Source organism: Schistocerca gregaria, chromosome 3 (assembly GCF_023897955.1).
Source record: "Schistocerca gregaria isolate iqSchGreg1 chromosome 3, iqSchGreg1.2, whole genome shotgun sequence".
Lineage (NCBI taxonomy): Eukaryota > Metazoa > Arthropoda > Insecta > Orthoptera > Acrididae > Schistocerca > Schistocerca gregaria.
In genome coordinates, this window is record NC_064922.1 from 873,461,319 (window position 1) to 873,483,465 (window position 22,147).

The window sequence follows — 22,147 nt, forward strand, 5'->3', positions numbered from 1 at the left end:
TTAAACCTAACTAACCTAAGGACATCAATAAAATCCATGCCTGAGGCACATTTCGAACCGGCGACCGTAGTGGTCTCTCGGCTCCATACTGTAGCGAGCGCCTAGAACCACACGACCACTCCAGCTGGCCCAATGGCTGGTCATAGTAGGAGTTTGTATAGGTCCACAGTAATAACAAGATTCTTAAATCAATGTATCTTTGTGTTTTAAATGTAAGGTACGTTGTGTGGCTGTAGACAGCATAGAGAGGATCGTATTCATTACAGCATGGTAGTAAATCTTTAAAATGAATACTTGCGTAAAACCATGTACGCTTACAATACCAGATAAAGGAGCAATGTTAACAGGATCAGCTACAAGAAATTAACAAATAAAATAAAAATAAAAGAGGCTTCTTAATAGGAAGTGTAAAATTTATTGAGAATTAAAGGCAATTTGAGATGTAATAGGGAAACAGTAAACTTCAGCCAAACGATGTGTGTATCAAGTCCACGGTGATGCCGATTAGGTAGCCGTTTTCCATTGCCATTGTGCTCAGCCGACGACGTATGGGACGTATCCGTAGTAGACCTGCTCGCTGCCACGCAGGGTCTCCCTGGGTGCAGCAGGGATCGGCACTGGGCCAGGACGTGGTAGGGGCAGAGGGCCGGGCACAGCCAGAGCCATGCACACCACAGCCAGCACCACAAACAGGAACACCTGCGGCAAAGAGAACATCTCTGGTCAGAGAGTGGACTGCACACGTCAGCCAGCACGACAGCAGGAACATCTGTGGCAGTAAGAAATCGGAGGCTTCATAGCACAGCCAGATCTATGACAAGAATATCTCGGCTCAGTGACAGTGTACCACAAGGACACTACAACAGGCACACCTTCGATGAAAAGAACCATAGTCAACACAGTGTACACTACATCAGCTCGAGTGTCTGTTGCAAGACTAATATCTATGGTCTGTGATCAAGCATATCACCCTACGTCTGCATCATCAAAAAGGCTGACTTTGTAGGATACACATCACTTATATTATATAGTAGCTATATTTGCTGTGACATTAACATTACATTTTATGATTAGTGGATATATACATCAAACTGCTGTATACATTTGTGCGAAATCTCATTTTTCACATAAAAGTGACGTTGCTTCTTTGTAACGCAATCCTTATACGGTTTCAGTCAGTATTTTGTAGATTATCCTATGTTCCTGTGCAGCAATGTTCCTCGCCTCCATATCGCTGGTGAAAGAGTAGAAATGTGTTCTTTATGGTGCTATCGAAACAGTCACAAAGAGCGATGGCATACTTTATAAAGTAACCACAGTATTTAACTCAATGAAACTAAGCATTTAAGGCAATGAGTGTTACCTCTATTAGCATTGCGAACATCACACTAGATTGATATGATAAACGGGTAGGTTTAAAATCGAGGTCCTTCCCGTTGTTTCCCTAACTCACTTGCGGCAAATTGTGGAATGGTTCCTCAAAGAACTGAGGAATGATGTCTTACATACCGTCGCTAGTCTTTCATCCATCCCTCAACGACCTCCATGGTCCATACGAACTTCTGTTCTGTCTCCAACGGTATTAATGTTGATGAGATATCAAAAACTTACCTGCCTTTGCTCTCTGTTAACTTCAGAATTATATATGATGCTCTTAGGATAACAGCAGAATTAACCCTCATAAGATAAAGAAGTTCCTCCGATATCATGATAACATAATCCTTACCTATTTCCTGCCGAAACTCATTTCCCTGATGTATTTCACAGGCATTAACGTATATGGGTTTTAAACCATGATTTTTCATTGAAGCTTCTAATGAAAACCTGCGTGCCAAGTGTGCCTATTTATCTTCCTTTGCCACAAAGAAGCTAACGGAGCCATAGTTGTCTTAACTCAGTTTAGCGCTAAGCATGGATATATTTCTTAATAACTCCCCTTTTATTCTGTTGTACGGATATATATGATTTAATGACTAACATTTACTGAAACCATCATTGATAACCTTCTTCTTATGTTACACCTATTCTGTGTTTAGTCTTGATGAAAGAAAATGATCATTATGGATGTCTCAATCTCAGTACATGCGATAACCGTTAGTAATAATAAGAGAATTTCTGAAATCTGTTGGATATTTTTACATTGCAAATCAAATGGAGTGCAGGGTTCATTGTAACTTAAGACCTACATACTTCTGACGATAAAATATATGTCAACTAAGTGATACCACATCCATGCTATTACATATAAACATCCAGACCTTAGATATCTAGTCAAACATATAAGTATCATCGGCATCACGGAGATTGGGAGTGAAATTGAGCATTATATTACTGTAAATCAGTTTGCAGTTGAACATATTTTCAGCGTTATGTATATCCTTGTTGCTAAGGTGACAGGCAAATTTTATAGGTAAACTTCTCTTTGTGAGTCAGCGCTGTTATACTTAAGTAAAACGTAATGAGTTAGTATAGCGGTAAAAGGACTGGACGCGCTTAGATGATAAGTGAGGCTCTGGATCCTGAATAAGATTCTTCAAAGAATCTGAAGCGTACACAAAGATTTACTGCCTATGTTGAACCGGTCTTGGTTAAACTGGCATAGTTAATGAAATGTTAACAGAATCTGAAACTTTATTATTTTTTCCAATATGAAGACCTGAGTTACTCATACTGGGAATGTGTAATTAACGTATGTAGATTCAAGAGTGAGTGCTGAATTTCTTTGCAGACTTGTTACGTCAACGTACACTGAGAGAAAGACGAGGCTAACGTCACAATCACTGCATCATATTACCTAACACATTTTCAGTCAATCGATAGAAAACGCTGACAGCCATGATTTTTCAAAATATGCTTCTGTCTAAGTCCTCTCATTACAATTATAAAACGCTTATTAGGATTATGACTGCATTACAGAGGTGGCCCAAAACTACTACTTATTCTGCCCTGACCATCGAAGATCCTTTCCTCTCTGTAGGACAAATCGAAATAAATGGCTGTGTGTTATTACACCGACACACAGAATTTTTGAACAGTTAGGCGTGCTTGAGAGGAATGGTTGGCATAGATTCTCGGTGGTAATTCTACAGTATCTGTAGTACCTTTATTAGCAGAACACTATGTAGTGGACAAGCAAATACATGAATGTTCTGCAGGGAGACATAGAACTAATCTTAACTCGCTACCTTAGGTACATTTCGAAAAGATTCACGTTTCACAAGCTAGAACAACTGCAGGAATTAACTCAAGGATAACATGTTAACTGAAGATATAAAAATGAATATTACTATTTATAGTCTTTCCTTTTTCTTGAGAATCTTCAACAAGTGGAACAAAATTTAACTTGGTAACTTCAGTGGCTTTGCCCTACATTCTTGGTTAGACACATGTCGAATACGTAAAATAACTAGTATCTCTTATAGCAACTGTTTTATCGTAGGCGCTGGAACCACGGGGAATATTCGTAGGCCATCAGAGGGACACAGTTCCTCCTTCAGTCGTTAGGAACGGTTGAAGAAGGGCTCTGTAAAACTATCAGCCTATCTCACTGATCTGAGCAAGCCGTACCTTTGCTGTGCATATTTTGCGCCCGTGTTTGATAGTTTCTTGGAGACCAAACGTCTCCTACGTAGGAATTAACATGGATGACGGATGCACCGATAGTGTGAAAGAAAACTTTCAATTTGGTATGACGTTTCTAGGTCGCTGGAAAGTCTTCGATAAACTTTCGCCATTGTGCAGTAACAATAATGCGATGCTTATGGTATAACATTTGGTTCGAACACTTCATAGGAACTAAAGCGCAAAATGAGAATCAGCGACACTATAAATAATAAAGTCCCCAGGCCCCAAACAACAGTGATAGGTTCATTACTGTCAACTATATGAAGCGTAGTCATAATGTTTTAACTACCACAACAAAAAATAAATTTCATTATTAGTTTTTTGTTCACTTGCAGGTCAATGTCTGCATTCTTGGTACACACTGAAATCCCCCCACGACATTACTGCACTAGACCGCTAGAGTCACCAATGCTAAATTGCGTGACACATCATAGAATATTGCTGAAATGTATGGGATCCATACCAAACATGGGTAACTATATTGAGAAGGACAGCAGAAACGGTCACTGGGTAGCATGATCCTTGGGATCTACGGAAATTCTGGAAACGGTGAACTGTGTAACGCTTCAAGATATACGCAACAGTCCCCCAAAGGCATACTTGGGAAGTTTCAAGAGCCCATGAAGACTTGAGGAGTGTACTAATGCCTCATATGAATCATTCCCGCGTAGTCAAGATTAGTCTAATCTATACGTGCACTGAGTTATGTAAGTCGTCTTTCTTCTCATACTTCATCAGTGAATGGAACGGCTTGAAAACCTAATACGGCATACACCGTGCGCCTGCTCAGCTGAGTGACAACGTGCTTGTCTACCTTACGGAAAGCACATGCTTGCCTACCTTGCTGAGAGCACGGGTTCGATTCCCAGCAGTGGTGGAGATTTTCTCCTCATATGGACTGAGTGTGGCATGATGAGGACATCTTCATCTCATCATGACCGACGCGCAAATCTCCCAATGTGGCTTCACCTGACTGCAGACTTGCACCTGGCGGTCGAACTTCCCCGGATGGAGCCTCCCGACCTATAATGCCACGCGATCATTTCGTTTCACGTCATACAATGGGGAGTGCCCTCTGCCATGAGCATCACAGTGATTTGTAGAGTGTGGATGTAGATGTAGACGTGGAAGCAATTAGAGCAACCATGGACTTTAAGGGGGGGATTAAGCGGGGGGCGGAAACGATTTTCGGTCGAAATGTACCCTCTGCCACACATGGTACTGTGGTTTGTGGGCACACGGTGGATGTAGCTATATAATAACATATTTGATAATTACAAAGAAGTTGACAACCATGGAAGGTAAGAAGATTGTGTCAAATGCGACGAGGCCGCTTCTACCGTGTTCGGCATCAAAAGCAGTATACTCACGAGAGACTTCATGGTGTCGCCTTCGATTTGCTGTCGTCGACTGATGCCGAGGTCTGGCGGCCCCGCCTTTATACTGGTGGTAGTTACGCGAGTGCAGAGTGCACCGGGGATGGGCGTGGCGGAAGGCTGCCAGAGAAAAGTGGCACCAGCCAGGGGGGACCACAGCCTGGCGAGCGTCCCGCGTTGTCGCTACGAGGGCGTCACACGTGCAGCAGCCTCCAGTCAAGGTCACACTCCCTAGAAGAACTGTTACGTAGCCTGGAAACACTTCTCTAAACGACCCAAACCACCAAATCTGTTCTCTGTCGTCCTAGAGGAAGTTTCCAGTATGTTAAGCTTGCAATACGAAGAAGCAATATGTGTAAGGGGAATCTCTCTGAACCACCCTGTCGCTCTCTAGCAGACATAAATATAAAGAAAGACGGAAACAGTTTGACACAGAATTATATACAGTGTTTGCGTATTGTAGATACATACGATGGGGGCAAGGACGAGACAGTGAAATAAGCAAATTATCCTAATACAGGTACGTCTAGAAAGCACTGGTTTCCCCATGCGATTATTGCAGAAGCACAGTCATGTACAAGCTAAAAGACTATTTGGATGATGTTCCTTATTGTTACCGGAAGACTTTCACGTCGTTGTGCCGGAATACGTAGCACAAATGGTTGGCAGTTGATGCAGCGGTCGTGGCTGTCGTAGTTTACCTATACTAGGACCTCCTAGGTCTCCGCAGTTGGCTCTTATAGTTTTTATTGATGTGGGGAAACGTGAAAAATTCGGTGTATTCTATCCCTATTGATAGACTCGATTAAATCAGTGACGCATTGTGTAAGAGGGTCAATACATTCGGAACACGCATTGGTTTTTTGAACATGTAATGTTTATGGCTCTTGCAGCCATCATATGCAGCTGAAAGGTGCTCTTCTTAGAGCAGTTGAGAAGGCAGAAGTGACGAGATGACGTAATGTGGTGTGAGGTTCCGATGACACACCGTTTGTTCGGTACCAGTTTCGTGAGGAAGACCACCCAGATTCAGGTTCTCCTCCGCGATTGGCTGCCGCGTTCGGAAGTTGCGCACCCAAATGATAGTCTCCTTTTATTAATTTTAGACAAACTAAATACGGTATTTACTTGCACTTGAAATTAAAGCACCTCTCATTAGCGTGCTGTTATTCCATTATTTCCCAAGTATTAATACGCAGCAGAATAATAAGCAGTTGCTAAACGAAAAAGCCGGCGCCTCACATCTGTAATCAACGGATCGCACCTAACTTGCATGGGGGGCGAAGTGATTCGGCTGTAAGATCAGAGCTGGTTCGGCAGTGTCGGAGGACAGACGTGTTGTCTGCCGCGGTCAGTGTCAGTTAAGATTTCTTTCCTAATCTATCATTTACAAACATAGAGCTGTTTCGGTAGTCTCGGAGGGCAGAATTGTCTTCGGCCGTGGTATTAGTTAAGGCTAAATTTGCAGTGTCTAGTTTCTAAATGTGAGAGCTGGTTAGGAAGACTCGGAGAACAGACATGTCTACTGCAGTCGGTATCATGTTGAGACTTTATTAGCAATGTGCGGTTATATGGACGTGTAGCTGAAAGCAGTGTGACTGTAATTGCAGAAATACGCAGTTCATTAATTTGATGAAGAATAGAAGTTATTTGTGACTCTAAATTGGAATGCAATTGCGCAGTGTCTCGTGTTCTGCCAATAAAAAGCAAGTGGCACCCCATACAAACAAACTGTTTCGAAATTTAAACATTTCTAAAATATCAGTTTTTCGCTAAGTGTTTCTTAGAGCCTTAAGTTTCGGGTTCACGAACTACGTGCTGTTTTCTGCGCAGAGGACAACAACTGTAGATGACTGCAGGTTGGTGAATATGTATTACAACTTAAGCATTCCACTCAGGGCGATGTAAGCAAATAGGCTCCTCTCCTGTACTGAAATCTTAGTACAAATAAGATCAGTGACACGTCGTCCGTGCTAACACAGAGGATGGATGAAAGAGAGAAATATTTTCAAGTGAAATGGTTTATGATATATATCTTCCTCTCTTTTTTTTCAGCTTCCCATAATGTGCGGACATGGACATTGTGAACCCAGAATCCACTTGTAAGATGCTCAAGGGGAACATTTGTCAATTTGTTGGTCCTCAAGTGCATATCTGTAGTTTATACCAATAGGGACTCTGTTATAAGGTGTTGATGTACTCAAACGTAATACATTACTTAAGTTGAGAATTTGAAGAAAGAATTGTACAAGTAGAATGTGTGTGAACCACCTTAGTTGGTCTGATAACTTCGTAACGTTTTTCTCTAGAACATTTGGTTTCGAAAGAGGAAAAAAACTTGACACAGTATTATGCCCAGAAGATAAAATGACGCAGGAGGTAAACAGATTGTATTAGACTAAACGATAACGAAAATGGGGTCTTTTCTTAACAAAATTGGAAAAACGAGCAGAAAGTTTTTCATTTAACGAAACGTAGACGGAAAAACAGACGGTTGTGCGAAATCACACTGTGAAAGCGTTCAGTTTGGAACAAGGTAATGGAGTGAATATGTAAGCTGACGTGCGTTACAATCGGTTCCTACCTCTTATTAAACCTTATGAAACATCCCCTTTGAAAAATTTATACAAGACTGTGCTTAAACTGACACACAATATCTTTTTTTTTTTTGCGCAACGCAATCTGACTTTCAATAATCCCTACAAGAGAATGACCCTGACTAGCATTAACCTATACGTTTCACAAATCACTTACCTCACAAAATTCTTCGTTACTCAAGCTACTGCAATACATCGAGCGCCACTACTGCCAGCTAAATAAAAGATTCAAACTACTGAAGGCACTAACTACTGATAGGCATAGTTAGCAAATGAAAGATTTTAATAGAGAACAAACAATGTATTTACCTCACTAGTCATAATATATATAGCAGTTCATGACACCAATTCTTACAAATTTCAAAACTCCGCCATATCTCTCCCCACGTCCACCACTGCTGGCGGCTCACCTCCAACTGCGCAACGCTACGCACTGTTAGCATCCAGCTGCCGCTGCCCAACACTACAATGGCAGACAACAATGCAGACTAAACACAGACTGCACACGGCACAGCCAGTGATTTTTATACAGAGCGCTACGTGGCGGCGGCGTTACCAATTAAAAAAACCTAAACAGCCTACTTACAACCTCTCTGCTGGCCGTATCCTAGCGACGGCTTCTTCGGCGCCTTGCGAGAAACATCGCCGGGCTGATTCATTTATTTAAGCTGGCAAGATTAGTGCCATCAGGTCGTGTCTTACATCTAGCCAGGCAGTCTACTTATTTTGCTTTCATATGTTTCAGTAGGCATGTTAAACTAAATCCAGTAGAAAAAGTGAAATAAACAATTACACAGGTACACTAGGAAAAAAACATACACCTACAGTTTATATTGGTAGATGATAAGTAGTGCTATAATTAGACATTATGACAAATAGAGATTTTACTTAGAAATGCTAGCAGCAGGGTGTAGAAGGAGACAGATGATTTAAGCGCAAGGGTGATCTCTCGTGCTCTGTTTGTTCGTTGGTGCGCGTAGTAACTGGAGTTGCTCAGCGAGGGCCGAGATCCGGTTCGTCGTGTTATCTATGACAGCGATAAGTGGGCGCACCATACTTGAAGAATTACTGGTTTCCTGTACCTTTGTGACTATGAGTCGGTGTTCTCAGAGTCTGTACGTTTCTAAACCCCAACTGCTTAAGTTTGTGGATGCTGAACTGTATCAATCAGTGAGCAGTTACAGTGCACTGTGGTGGTATTTTCCGATACTACGGAGACTGGAGACAACCTTTGGATGACTTCAAACGGTGAAGAATCATGGGGAAACTGGAAGAAAGAGGAAGTGTGACAAGTGTAGCCCGGGCATGGGGAGCGTTCCACAACACAGGCGCCAGTGGTTGAACGAAAGGTGTCGGTCGACCACCGTCATTTGCATCATCGGACAATGTTCAACATCCAGCCTCATTTTCCGCCATGTGATTCACCATTTCGTGATATACATTCGATTTGCCACCTCTTACTCCAACATACACTTCCTGTTAGATAGGGATTTAAATGAACCGTGCGCTAGCAATGGCGATTATCGCCGGAACAATCGTTTTATCTGTTAATTTTTTCCAAGCCAGTTTAATCCGCCTGTTAAACCTTCTCGGAACGGCTGGATTTTCAAATAAATAACCTATTTTTGGTTTTTTCCCGATTGTTTCTGTACTAAACGTCTAAATCTTTAATCATTCTCAGATACATAGAATCAAAAAATTAAATTAAACAGGCAAATAAAAGAAGATTTAGTCCGTCCACAGCCTGTTGCTTTTCTCGAAATGTCACTATTATTCTCCTCTTATTCTAGTTATTTTGAAACTCTGCTTAAGAAATTATGTTTTAATTTGGCAGACAAATCTTTAACCTCTTAAAGCAAATGAGACATTGTACTTTATTACTGCGTCAATTCTTAAAAATATTTCCCGGGTGCAGTTGGTGCCAGTCTGCAGTACAACGGGCGTACGGAGACTACAGTGAGAAACTATGGTACCAGTCAAGTAGGCGCAAGTCTTGCACTGAGGACGTACACGCATATCGTAAAGCATGACACATTGAAACATGGACACTATTGTCTCAGCAATGTTGTACCAATCTTATGCCATGTGTTTGTTGCTCGTTTCTGTCGGCATTCTTTATTAACACAACAGTGACCACTTTTCCCATTTTCTATAATAAAGCAATATTTATTAGCAACTTTTATGAAAAATTACTCCTTTTCCAAAAACGGTTTATTTAAAAGTTAGAAACTGTATCGCTGCTGCTCGGCTAATTGATATTTCGGTGATTTACTCGGATATCAGCAAACATCCAATGGCAGGCGTAAAGATTTTCTCTAAACCATCTCTGCGCTCAATGGTGCAATATCTGGCTGATACTCTTTGAGAGGTCCCAGTAAAACAAGTGGCAACACACAGGTGCAAGCCACTTGAGTGCAGGTTTTAATGCTGTAAGCCAGCATCTACCATTCCATTGCATACCGGTTAGTAGCCGGTCGTATGATGTTGTTGGAAACAGCACAAGTGCACTGGTCAAGGAACAGTGTCAACTGTAAATGCCGTTCGTGATGTGTAGTGCCGTTAGCTAGACAGCCAAAACGTATTGTTCATGCCGTTAAAAAGGGCTTTGCTGTTGTATTGAAGCTCTGTTACTAAATACAATTGTCTCTCCCTACAGAACGTATCCGTCAACTGTGGCCAATATGTAGCGGTATCCGTTTGATGGAGGTAACAGACCCACAATGTGTATGTGAACGTGTCAGAGATGCTCTGTTATCTCTGTGAAACGTTCCAAAGGCTTATGCGCATCTCTGCCAAACTTTGCACCAATGTCATACTACACAAGTTCCCAACCATTGACGACATTTCTTGTTTATGCTGCGCTACGCACACCTCCCTATCATCAGCTTAATGCTCATTTTTGTTCTAGGGTAGGCGAAGTTATGGATATTGGAAAAAACTGTTGTATGTAGGATTTCAGGCACAAAAGATCTGAGACAGGGTCTGAAAACACCACACCAAATAATTTCCTCAGCTTCTAATAAATGTAGTCTGTAACTGTTCCTTCAGTTAACTGTCCGTAGTGTTTCCCACTCCTGTTAAGTGTATCTTCTCTGTTGCAAAATGGCTGACAAGTTTTAGATAGCGGAAATGTTTCAAGTTTGTGGTCCATATTAATTGTGAATGTTCTGGCCTTGACATAAAGACAGAAGTGCCACACTCCTTTGCATGTGGCTAACAGCCCTCTGTCACCATGCCGTCCACTTGATCTTACAGGAGAAAGGAGAAAAACCCAAGGGTTTACAAGTCTTTCCGACGTACTGATAGAGGTGGGCCAGTAGCCTGCTAGCTAGCGTCTGCCCCTATAGCTAATGATGCATTGTTTACACTGTGGTTCAAAAGCGTTGCGCTCTATAAGTTTGCTTCTACATTTTCAAGGGCGTACTGCATCTCTAGTGTCCTTTGTTGGGGAGGTCAGCTTGTGGTGTCATTGCGTGACAGAGCTGCTGCCAATGGCGCCAGACTCGTCACCGTTCCCAATAGGTGTATTCAACAGAAGTTCGAGATTTCAAGGAATTTTCTTACTTAGTTGGTTGAATGTTTCATAGATAATGTGAATGATTCTTTTACCGAAATAATGTGTGACGTGTGGTAATTGGTAATAAATGTAATTTTTCCCTCCCTATTTTGTGCAAATCGATTGCGAGTGCTGGTGTGATATGGCATTAAATCATTAATGACCTCTATTTTCTGCTTTAATAGACAAATACTGATTGCTAAAATTGTATGCCTATAGAATGTTATCTGCTTGTGGTGCAGAATACATTTTGCTTCCTTCATTAATAGACCATATCCGCTTATCCAGCTGATCACTGCTGTGAGGTTTCCCTCATGCAATGCTCCCATCGGAGAAAATATTAGGATATCATCAAGATAAACGAAAAATATATACAGTCTCCTGAACACCTCATCCACGAAAAGCTCCCATGTCAGGGCGGAAATTTTTAAATCGAACGGCATATGTAGATATTCATAAAGACTAAGCACTAGTAGGCACGTCACGCTGCAGAATTCTGCAAGAGCGCCAAGTTACAATTGAAGGCACACTGATCATGATTAGTACAATTAGTAATTATAACTCGATTCAACATGCAAAGAATGAACCATGCTTGTGAATTTATTGCACCCGTTATATTTAAAGGACGAAAGGGGAAGTTGTTCTACGTGATCGATGAGCGTTCTGACTTAAACAGGTACTAGTCAGCCATTATCATTTTGGTTCAGATTTTAATTTACATCGTGTCGTGTTGTTTAAAGTTGTTCATAGTAGTCCAACCATTGTCTCTTACTTATCATTTCTATTCTTGGACCATATTTCGTAAATTTTTATCACGCTCATCGTCATTTGACTATCAGGTTCCTCTCTACCCATAGACAATATTCTCAGAATGCCAAATGAATCTATTTGAGATTTTTTGATTAATTTTCCCACACAGTTTTACAGCTTCCATAGGAAATGTTTTGTATATCTTTCTGTATTCAGCAGTCCTGTTCTGTAACTTTTTATATCTTTTTTTCTTCTTTGTCAGTGTCTGCATCATCAAACCTGTTTGCAGTCAAAAACATTACTTTCTTAAGGACCAGTCGTGGCTATTCAACAGTTTAATATGTTAATATGAGGAAGCACTGAATCGAAGTAGATTATTTTAATGACCTGCATTATTTATATAATATATTCGTTTACCATACCGTTGTCTGAATATTGGTTTGGATGTAAAGATGTCACGTCAATGCCATCTGCCCTGTAGTCTTCCTTTAGATGAGGTGTTTAATAGGAGAAAATTCTGGGATTTTTTAATATTAATCGGTATTTCGCTATTCTGGAGAGTACATTATTAAATGTGACAGTGAAAAAATCTCGTTATTACTTTGTGGTCCGATAGCTGGTCACAGTAGGAGTTTGTGTAGGTCCACAGTAATAACGAGATTCTTAAATCAATGTATCTTTGCATTTGTGTTTTAGATGGAAGATACGTTGTGTGGCTGTAGACGGCACAGAGAAAATCGCGTTCATTACGGCTTGGTAGTAAATTTTTAAACTGAATACTTACGTAAAACCATGTTCAGTTACAACACCATATACAGGCGAAGTGTTAACTGGATAAGCTACAAGAAATTAACAAATAAAATAAAAATAAGAGAGGCTTCTTAATAGGAAGTGTAAAATTTATTGAGAATTAAAGTCAATTTCAGATGTAATAGAGAAATAGTAAACATTAGCCAAAAGATGTCTGTATCAAGTCCACAGTGATGCCCATTAGGTAGCCATTTTCCATTGCCATTGTGCTCAGCCGACGACGTATGGGTAGTATCCGTAGTAGACCTGCTCGCTGCCACGCAGGGTCTCCCTGGGCGCAGCAGGGATCGGCACTGGGCCAGGACGTGGTAGGGGCAGAGGGCCCGGCACAGCCAGAGCCGCGCACACCACAGCCAGCACCACAAACAGGAACACCTGTGGCAAAGAGAACACCTCTGGTCAGAGACTGCACATTTCAGCCAGCACAACAAAAGGATCATCTTTGGTAGAGAGAAGTCAAAGACTCACAAAAGGCAAAAAGTTACAAGGATATCAACTCTGTTCAGAGACATTACACCAAAAGAACACTACAAACAGGCACACCATCGATGAAAAGAACCACAGATAACACAGTGTACACTACATCACCTCTATTGTCTGTTGTAAGACTAATATCTCTGCTTTGTGATGATGCATCTCGGTCTGCGTCATCGGAAAGGCTGACTGTGGTAAGATACACTTCACGTATATTGTATAGCAGGTATATTTGCTCTGACATCAACATTTCTTTTTCTGATTAGTGGATATATACATCAGTTTCATTTATTTTTTGTAGAAACCATAAACTAACCATACTGCTGTATACATTTGTGCTAAATCTCATATTTCACATGAAGGTGAGGCTGCTTCTTTGTAACGCAATCTTTATGGTTTCAGTCAGTATTTTGTAGATTATCCTACGTTCTCACGCAGGCAACATTCCGCACCTCCGTATCACTGGGGAAAGAGTAGGAATGTGACTCTTTACGGTGCCATGGAAACAGTAACAAAGAGCGAAGGCATACTTTATAAAGTAACCACAGTTTTTAACTCTATGAAACTAAGCATGTAAGCTAATGAGTGTTGCCTCTATTAGCATTGTGAACTTCACAGTAGATTGGTATGGTGAACCGGTAGGTTTAAAATCCAGGTTCTTCCCGTTATTTCCCTAACTCACTTGTGGCACATTATGGGATGATTCCTCAAAGAACTGAGAACTGATGTCTTACCCACCGTCGCTAGTCTTTCATCCATCCCTCAACGACCTCCATGGTCTGTACGAACTTCTGTTATGTCTCTAACGGTATCATCGGTGATCAGATATCAAAAACTAACTTGCCTTCGCTCTCTGTTAATTGCAGCATTTTCAATGATGGCTCTTAGGATAACAGTAGAATTAACCTTCCAAAGATAGAGAATTTCCTACGCTTTCATGATATCAAAATTCTACCCCATTTCGTACCGAAACTCATTTCTTTCAAGTACTTCACAGGCGTTAACGTATATGGTTTTTGAACCATGATTTTCATTGCAACTTCTAATGAAATCTGCGTGCCAAGTGTACCTATTTATCTTCTTTTGGCAAAAAGAAAATGATGGAGCCATACTTGTCTTAAATGTTTAGCGCAAAACACGGAAATATTTCTTAAGAATTCCCCTTGAAACTAGTGTACTGATATACAAGATTTAATGGCTAACATTTACTGAAAATATCATTGATAACCTTCTTCTTATGTTAGACCTATTCTGAGTCTGGTCTCGATGAAAGAAACTGTTCATCATGGACGTCTCAGTCTCTGTACAAGCGATAATCGTTATTAATAACAAGAGCATTTCTGAAACCTACTGAACATTTTAACACGACACAACCAAATGGAGTGTAGCGTTCATTGTAACTTAAGACCTACATACTTCTGATGATAAGGAGTACGTCGACTCCCTGATACCCCATCGACATCCAGATCTTAGATATCTAATCACATCATGGAAATGTCATCAGCATCACGGAGAATGGGAGTGACATTGCGGACTATATTACTACAAAGCAGTACTTACAGCTGAACATGTTTTGAGCGTAATGTACATACCCGTTGCTACAGTCGAAGGCTAACTTTATGGGTAAACCTCTCTGTGTCAGTCAGCGCTATTATAATTAAGTGAAACATAACGAGTTAGTACAGCGGTTAAGGAACTGGACGTGCTTACATGATGAGTGATGCACGGGATCCCGAATAAGATTCTTCAAACAATCTGAAGCAAAAACCAAGATTTGCTGCCTATGTTTGTTCTATCTTTGTTAAAGTAACGTAGTTAATGACTGAAATGTTCATAGAATCTGAAACTTTAACTTTTTTTTCCAATATGAAGACCTGAGTTACACATACCGCGAACGCGTAATTAACGTATGTAGTTTCAAGAGTGAGTGCTGAATCCCTTTGCAGACTTGTTACATCAAGGTCTACTAAGGGAAAGACGAAGCTAAAGTCACAATCACTGCATTATAGTAGCATTCTCAGTCAATCGATAGAAAACACTGATTTCTCGATATGCTTCTGTCTAAGTCCTCTCATTACAATTATAAAACGCTTATTAGGATTATGACTGCAGTACAGAGGTGGCCCAAAACTACTACTCTTTATGGTCGCGTTTATTATTCTGCCCTGACCATCGAAGATCCTTTCCTCTCTGTAGGCCAAATCGAAATAAATGGTTGTGTGTTATTACACCGACACACAGAATTTTTGAACAGTTAGGCGTGCTTGAGAGGAATGGTTGGCATAGATTCTCGGTGGTAGCTCTACAGTACATGTAGTATTTATTAGCAGAACGCTGTGTAGTGGACAAGCAAATACAAATATGTTTTGCTTGGAGTAACAGAACTAATCTGAACTCGCTACCTTAGGTACATTTCTAAAAGCTAAATTTTTCAAAGGTAGAACAACTGCAACAGTTAAGTCAATGCAAAGATACTAGCTACCACAGGGACCAAGCGAAGAAATAAAAATGAATATTACTATTTATATTGTTTCCTTTTTCTTGAGAATGGTCTACAAGTAGAACAAAATTTAACTTCGCAACTTTAGTGTCTTCACCCTATATTTTTCGTGAGACACATGTCGAATACGTAAAATAACTAGTCTCTGTTTTACCATAGGTGCTGGAACCACGAGGAATACTCGATGGCTAGCAGAGGGACACAGGTCCTCCTTCAGTCGTTAGGAACGATTGAAGAAGAGCTGTGTAAAACCATCATCCTATCTCAGTGACATGAGTAAGCCGTGCCTTTGCTGTACATATTTTGCGCCCGTGTTTGGTGGTTTCTTGGAGACCAAACTTCTCCTATGTAGGAATTAACTTTGATGCACCGAAAGTGTGAAACCCACCTTCCAATTTGTTATGACGTTTCTAGGCTGCTGGAAACTCTTCGATAAACTTTCGCGCCGTTGCGCAGTATCAATAATACACGTTTGCGGAATGTCAGCATGGTGTAACATTTGGTTTGAAGACTTCGTAGGAACCAAATCGCAAAAGGAGAGTCAGGGCCACTATAGATAATAACGTCCCGAGGCCCCAAAGAACAGGATCGTTACTGTCTAGTATATGAAGCGTAGTCATAAAGTTTTAACTACCACAACAAAATGCAAAGCTGCATAATTTGTTTTTTCTTCACCTACAGTCAATGTCTCCGTTCTTGGTACACATTGAAATAGAATATTGCTGAAATGTATGGGACCCATACCAAATATGGCTTACTGTATTGAGAAGGACAGCAGAAACGGTCACTGGCTTGCTTGATCCGTGGGATCCACGGAAATTCTGGAAACGATGAACTGAGAAACGCCTGAAGATACACACAACTATCACCCAAAGACCTACTTGGGAAATTTCAAGAATCCCTGAAGCATATAGAACTGTGCAAGTGCCTCCTATGAATCTTTCCCGCGTAGTCAAGATTAGTGTAATTGCTACGTGCACAGAGGTATGTAAGACGTCTTTCTTCCCACACTTCATCAGTGAATGGAACAGCATAAAAACCCAATGCATCATACACTATCCTCCTGCTTAGCTGAGTGATAACGTGCTTGCCTACCTTGCAGATATCATGGGTTCGATTCCCAGCCACGTTGGAGGTTTTCTCATCCCTTAGACTGAGTGTTGTGTTTTTCTCATCATCATCTCATCATCACCGACGCGCAAGTCGCCCAATTGGGCGTCACCTGGCATAAGACTTGCACCCGGCAGTCAAACTTCCCTGGACAGGGCCTCCCGACCAACAAAGCGACGTGATCATTTCATTTCACGTCATCCACTGGGGAGTGCCCCCTTCCATGCGCATCACAGTGATTTGTAGAGTATGGATGTAGATGTAGACGTGGAAGCAATTAGAGCAACCATGAACTTTAAGGGGGTTATGAGGAAGGCGAAAATGATTTTCGGTCGAAATGTACCCTCTGCCACACATGGTACCGTGGTTTGTGGAGCACACGGTAGATGTAGCTATATAATGACACATGTGATAATGACACACAAGTTTCCAACCATGGAAGGTAACAAGATTGTGTCAAATGCGACGAGGCCGCTTCTACCGTGTTCGGCATCAAACGCAAGTGTACTCACGAGAGTCTTCATGGTGTCGCCTTCGGTTTGCTGTCGTCGACTGATGCCGGGGTCTGGCGGCCCCGCCTTTATACTGGTGGTGGTTACGCGAGCGCAGAGTGCACCGGGGATGGGCGTGGCAAGAGGCTGCCCAGGGGAACGTGGCACCAGCTAGGGGAGACCACAGCCTGGCGAGCGTCCCGCGTTGTCGCTGAGAGGGCGTCACACGTGCAGCAGCCTCCAGTCAAGGTCACACTCCCTAGAAGAACTGTTACGTAGCCTGGAAACATTTTTTTTAGACGACTGAAACTACCAAAACTATTCTCTGTCGTCCTAGAGGACGTTTCCAGTTAGGCAAGTCGGGAATACGAAGAAGCAATATGTGTAAATGGAATGTGTCTGAACCACCCTGTCACTCTCTAGCAGGATGAATTTCAAGAAACACCGAAAACGTTTGACACAGCATTATACACAGTGAGTATTATAGATACAAACGAAAGGGGCAAGGAGGAGACAGTGAAATAAGAAATAATCGTAATAAATATACATCCCGTAAGCACTGGATTTCCCCAGTACGATTTATTCACAAACACAGCAATGTACAAGCTAATTGACTATTTGAACGATATTCCTTATCGTGCATGTATACGTATCACAAATCGTTGACAGTTAATGCACCTGTCGTGACTGTTGTGGTTTACTGATACTATCAACTCCTACGTCTACCCAGTTGACTCTTTTGGATTTGTTTCATGTGGGAATACTTGACAGATTCAGTGTATTCTAGACCTACTGAGAGACTCAATGAACTCAGGGACGCATTGTGTAAGAGGGTCAATACATTCGGAACACGCCTTGCGTTTTTGAACATATTGTAATATTTCTAGCTTTACTGCCATCAGCTGCAAGAAGCTCTTCTTAGAGGAGTTGAGAAAGCAGAAGTGACAAGATGAAGTAATGTGGTGTGAGGTTCCGATGACAGATGGTTTGTTCGGTACGAGTTTCTTGAGGAAGACCACCTAAATTCTGGTCCTCTTCCGCTATTGGCTGCTCCCTTCGAAAGTTGCTCGCCTAAATGATAGTCTTCTTTTATTAATTTCAGACAAACTAAACAAACTGGTTTCTGCGCTGGGAACAACAACTGTAGAAGACTGCAGATTGGTGAACATTTATTAGAACTTATGCATTCCACTCAGGGCGGTGGAAGCAAATACACACCTCGCATGCACTGCGATCTTAGTACAAATGAGATCAATGACACGTCGTCCGTGGTAACACAGAGGATGGATGAAGGAAAGAAATATTTTCGAGAGAAATGGTTTATGATATATATCTTCCTCTCTTACTTTCCAGCTTTCCATAATGTGACGTCACAGACATTGTGAACCCAGAATCCACATGTAAGATGGTCAAGGGGAACATTTGCTGCAGATTGTTGGTCCTCAAGTGCATATCTGTAGTTTGGACCCATGGTGATTCTGTTATAAGGTGTTGATGTACTCAGACGTTATACATTACTTAAGTGAAGAATTTGAAGAGAGAATTGTATAAATAGAATATGCCTGAACCTCCTTCGCTGGTCTGATAACTTCGTAACGTTTCTCTCTATCACAGTTGAATTTCTAAAGAGGAATAAAACTTGACGCAGTATTATACCCAGAAGACTAAATGATGAAGGAGGTAAACAGATTGCGTTACACTAAACGATACTGTAACGGGGTCTTTTGTTAACAAAAGTGGTAGAATGACTAGAAGGTTTTCATTTAACGAAATGAAGACGGAAAAACAGACGATGCTACGAAATCACGCTATGAAAGTATTCAGTTTGGAACAAGGTAATGGAGTGAAATTGTGAGCTGTGCGTGCGTTAGAATCTATTTCTGCCTCTCATTAAACCTCTCTGCTCCTCGTATCCTAGAGATAGCTTCTTCGGCTCCTTGCGAGAGACATCGTCGTTGCATGCCGAGCTGATGTGTTTATTTATTTAATATGGCAAGATTAGGAGATCAGTCCCTCTCTTACATCCAACCAGGCATTCTACGTGTTTTGCTTTCATATGTTTTAGTTGGTATGTGAAACTACATCTTGTACGAAAAGTGAATTAAACAATTACAAAGGTACACTTAAAAGATAGATACACATACAGTTTATATTCGTAGATGATAAGTACCGCTGTAATTAGACATTATGATAGAGAGAGATTTTAGATAGGAGTGCTAGAAGCAGGGGGTATGAGGGAGACAGATGATTTAAACGCAAGAGTGATCTCTCGTGCTCTGTTTGGCTTCTGGTCCGCGTAGCAACTGGAGTTGCTCACCGAGGGGTGATATCCGGTTCGTCGTGTTATGTATGACTGCGGTAAGTGTCGCACCGTATTTGAAGAATTACTGGTTTCCTCTACCTATGCGAGCATGAGTTGATGTTCTCAGAGTCTGTATATTTCTAAACTTTATTGTGCATGCTGAACTGTGTCAGTCAGAGAGCAGTTAACAGTGCACTTTGGTGCTGTTCTTCGTTACTATAGGGATAGGAGACAACATTTACATGGCTTCAAACGGTGAAGAATCATGGGGAAACTGGAAGACCGACGAAGTGTGACAAACGTAGCCCTGCAGTTTGGTAACGCTCACAGCATTGTTTAATGTGCATGGGGAGCGTTCCACAACACAGGCGCCAGTGCTTAAACGAAAGGAGGTGGTCGACCACGGTCATTTGCAACATCGGACAATGTTCAACAGCCAGCCTCATTTTCAGCCGAGTGATTCACCATCTTGTGAAATACATTCGATTTGCCTCTTCTTACTCCGACGGCCATTCAGTCATAGCAACCCTTTACACTTCCGGTTAGATAGTGATTTAAATATACCGTGTGCTAGCGATGCCGATTATCGCCGGAACAATCATTTTCGGTTATATCTGTTAATTTTTCCCAAGCCGGTTTAATCCGTCTGTTAAACCTTCTCGAAAGGACCGGTTTTTGAAATAATCGATTTTAGGTTTTTTTCCGATTGTTACTGTAGTATAAATATTTAACCAATCTCAGATACATGGAATCAAAATATTCAATTAAACAGACAAATAAAAGAAAAAGTAGTCTGTCCACAGACTGCTGCTTTTCTCGAAATGTCAACAGCATTCTCCTCTTATTCTAGTTCTTTGAAACTCTGCTTAAAAAATTATGTTGTAATCGGGTATTATACCCCTATCTGGGCACTACTAATAGTCAGGGATAAAGGGTGAAAACAGATTGAAGAACTCTGTGTTTCATGTTAATTTGTCCATTTTCAAGGACTACAAGCAGATAAATACATATTTTGTAGACACAGACACCAAATCACCTGATTTCTATTTTTATTGTATACTATGAGTGGATTGTTATCCACGTTAGAATTTATTAGTTTTACCACAGTTTATTCCTCTATGATTATTTCGTAGAAGTGGCAGACAAATCTTTAACCTCTTAAAGCAAATGAAGCACTGTACTTTATTCCTGCGTCACTTCATAAAAATATTTCCAGGCTACAGTTGGTGCCAATCTGCAGTACAACGGACGTTCGGCAGCGACAGTGAGAAACTATGGAATGAATCAGGTGGGGGCTAGTCTTGCACGGCGCACCCACACGCTTATCTTAAGCCATGACACGCTAAAGCATGGACATTATTGTCGCACTAATGTTGTACCAATCTTAGCCATGTGTTAGTTGCTCGCTTCTGTTTGTTATTAAAACAGCAATGATCGCTTTTCCAATTTTCTACAATAACGCAATATTTGAAAGCAAATTTTATGAAAAAATTACTCCTTTTTCAAAAATGGTTTATTTAAAAAGGAAAAATTATAGAGCTGCTGCTTAGTTAATTGATATTTCGGTGTTTTACTCGGATATTAGCAAAAAAAAAAAAAAAACAGAAAAAGAACACCAGTTATGACACTAAAGAAACACAGAAAAACACCGGTTATTTATAACTAAAACACCGGTATCGATTTTGACTGCGTTGTTTTCCAGTTTCCTACCGTATACCTAAAGTCCTCTGTTGTACGGGAAAGTCATCTACTCCGAAGAACAAATGAAATCCGCGAAATGTTCGTGCTGCTACAGGCCAATGCCCAGTACTTTCTGCAATGACGATAAGGAAATGCATTTCGGTTAAAATGAAATAAAAGTAAAGAATGAAATGGAATCACAGTAGTCATCAAAATTAGAAAAAAAGTTATCTATTTACTAAATCAATAAAGAAAATTAACGGTCGCCAGCTCATTACGTGAACAAAATTACTGTTTCTACGATTACTGTATTGTATTAGTGGTAAATGTTTGTAACTACTTGGTTTGTTATCAGGCGAAAATGTCACGAAATTGTTAAATGTTACGTCAGCACAGCTTCAAATGAATATGTCACAGTGATCAAACACTTTTCAGTGAAATCGTAAAGTGTAGAAACACTTTAGTAATGAGTAAAGCACAACAAAATTCCATTAGCTCTGAATGGTTAAGTAACATTTAAAAATTGTGGCATCATCGACTGTCATTAGTTTTGCGGGAAAGGCATTTATACTTATTCATTACTAAATGCTGATATTTAAATTGGAAAACGTCATCATGGTTAGAACCGTTTGAAATAATCATTTTCACGCAATTCACAGTTACATAATCTGCAAACGTATAATTGCAAACGTATGCACTTTGTACAGTTACTGCTATGATTTTCTCAAGACTTAAACTATTCTGGCCGATTGCAGATGCGTTAAATGAAAACTTATCATTGAAAAAATACGCAAAAATTATTTTTCACTAAATTTTACTTTGTTGAGGACTGATTTCGAAATTATTGTTCAAATTACTAGGCGCAAACACTTTAATT

General features: G+C 40.7%; 1 protein-coding gene across 1 annotated transcript; it reads right to left on the reverse strand.

The window, feature by feature from the left end:
- Positions 1-12,781: 12,781 nt before the first annotated feature.
- Positions 12,782-18,668, reverse strand: LOC126355645 (uncharacterized). The gene is made up of 3 exons (XM_050006010.1): positions 18,635-18,668; positions 17,310-17,435; positions 12,782-13,088 (listed from the first exon to the last, which is right to left on the reverse strand). Exons 1-3 carry the CDS (start codon positions 18,666-18,668, stop codon positions 12,853-12,855), a joined length of 396 nt encoding a protein of 131 aa, XP_049861967.1. The 3' UTR covers positions 12,782-12,852.
- Between the last annotated feature and the right edge of the window lie 3,479 nt (positions 18,669-22,147).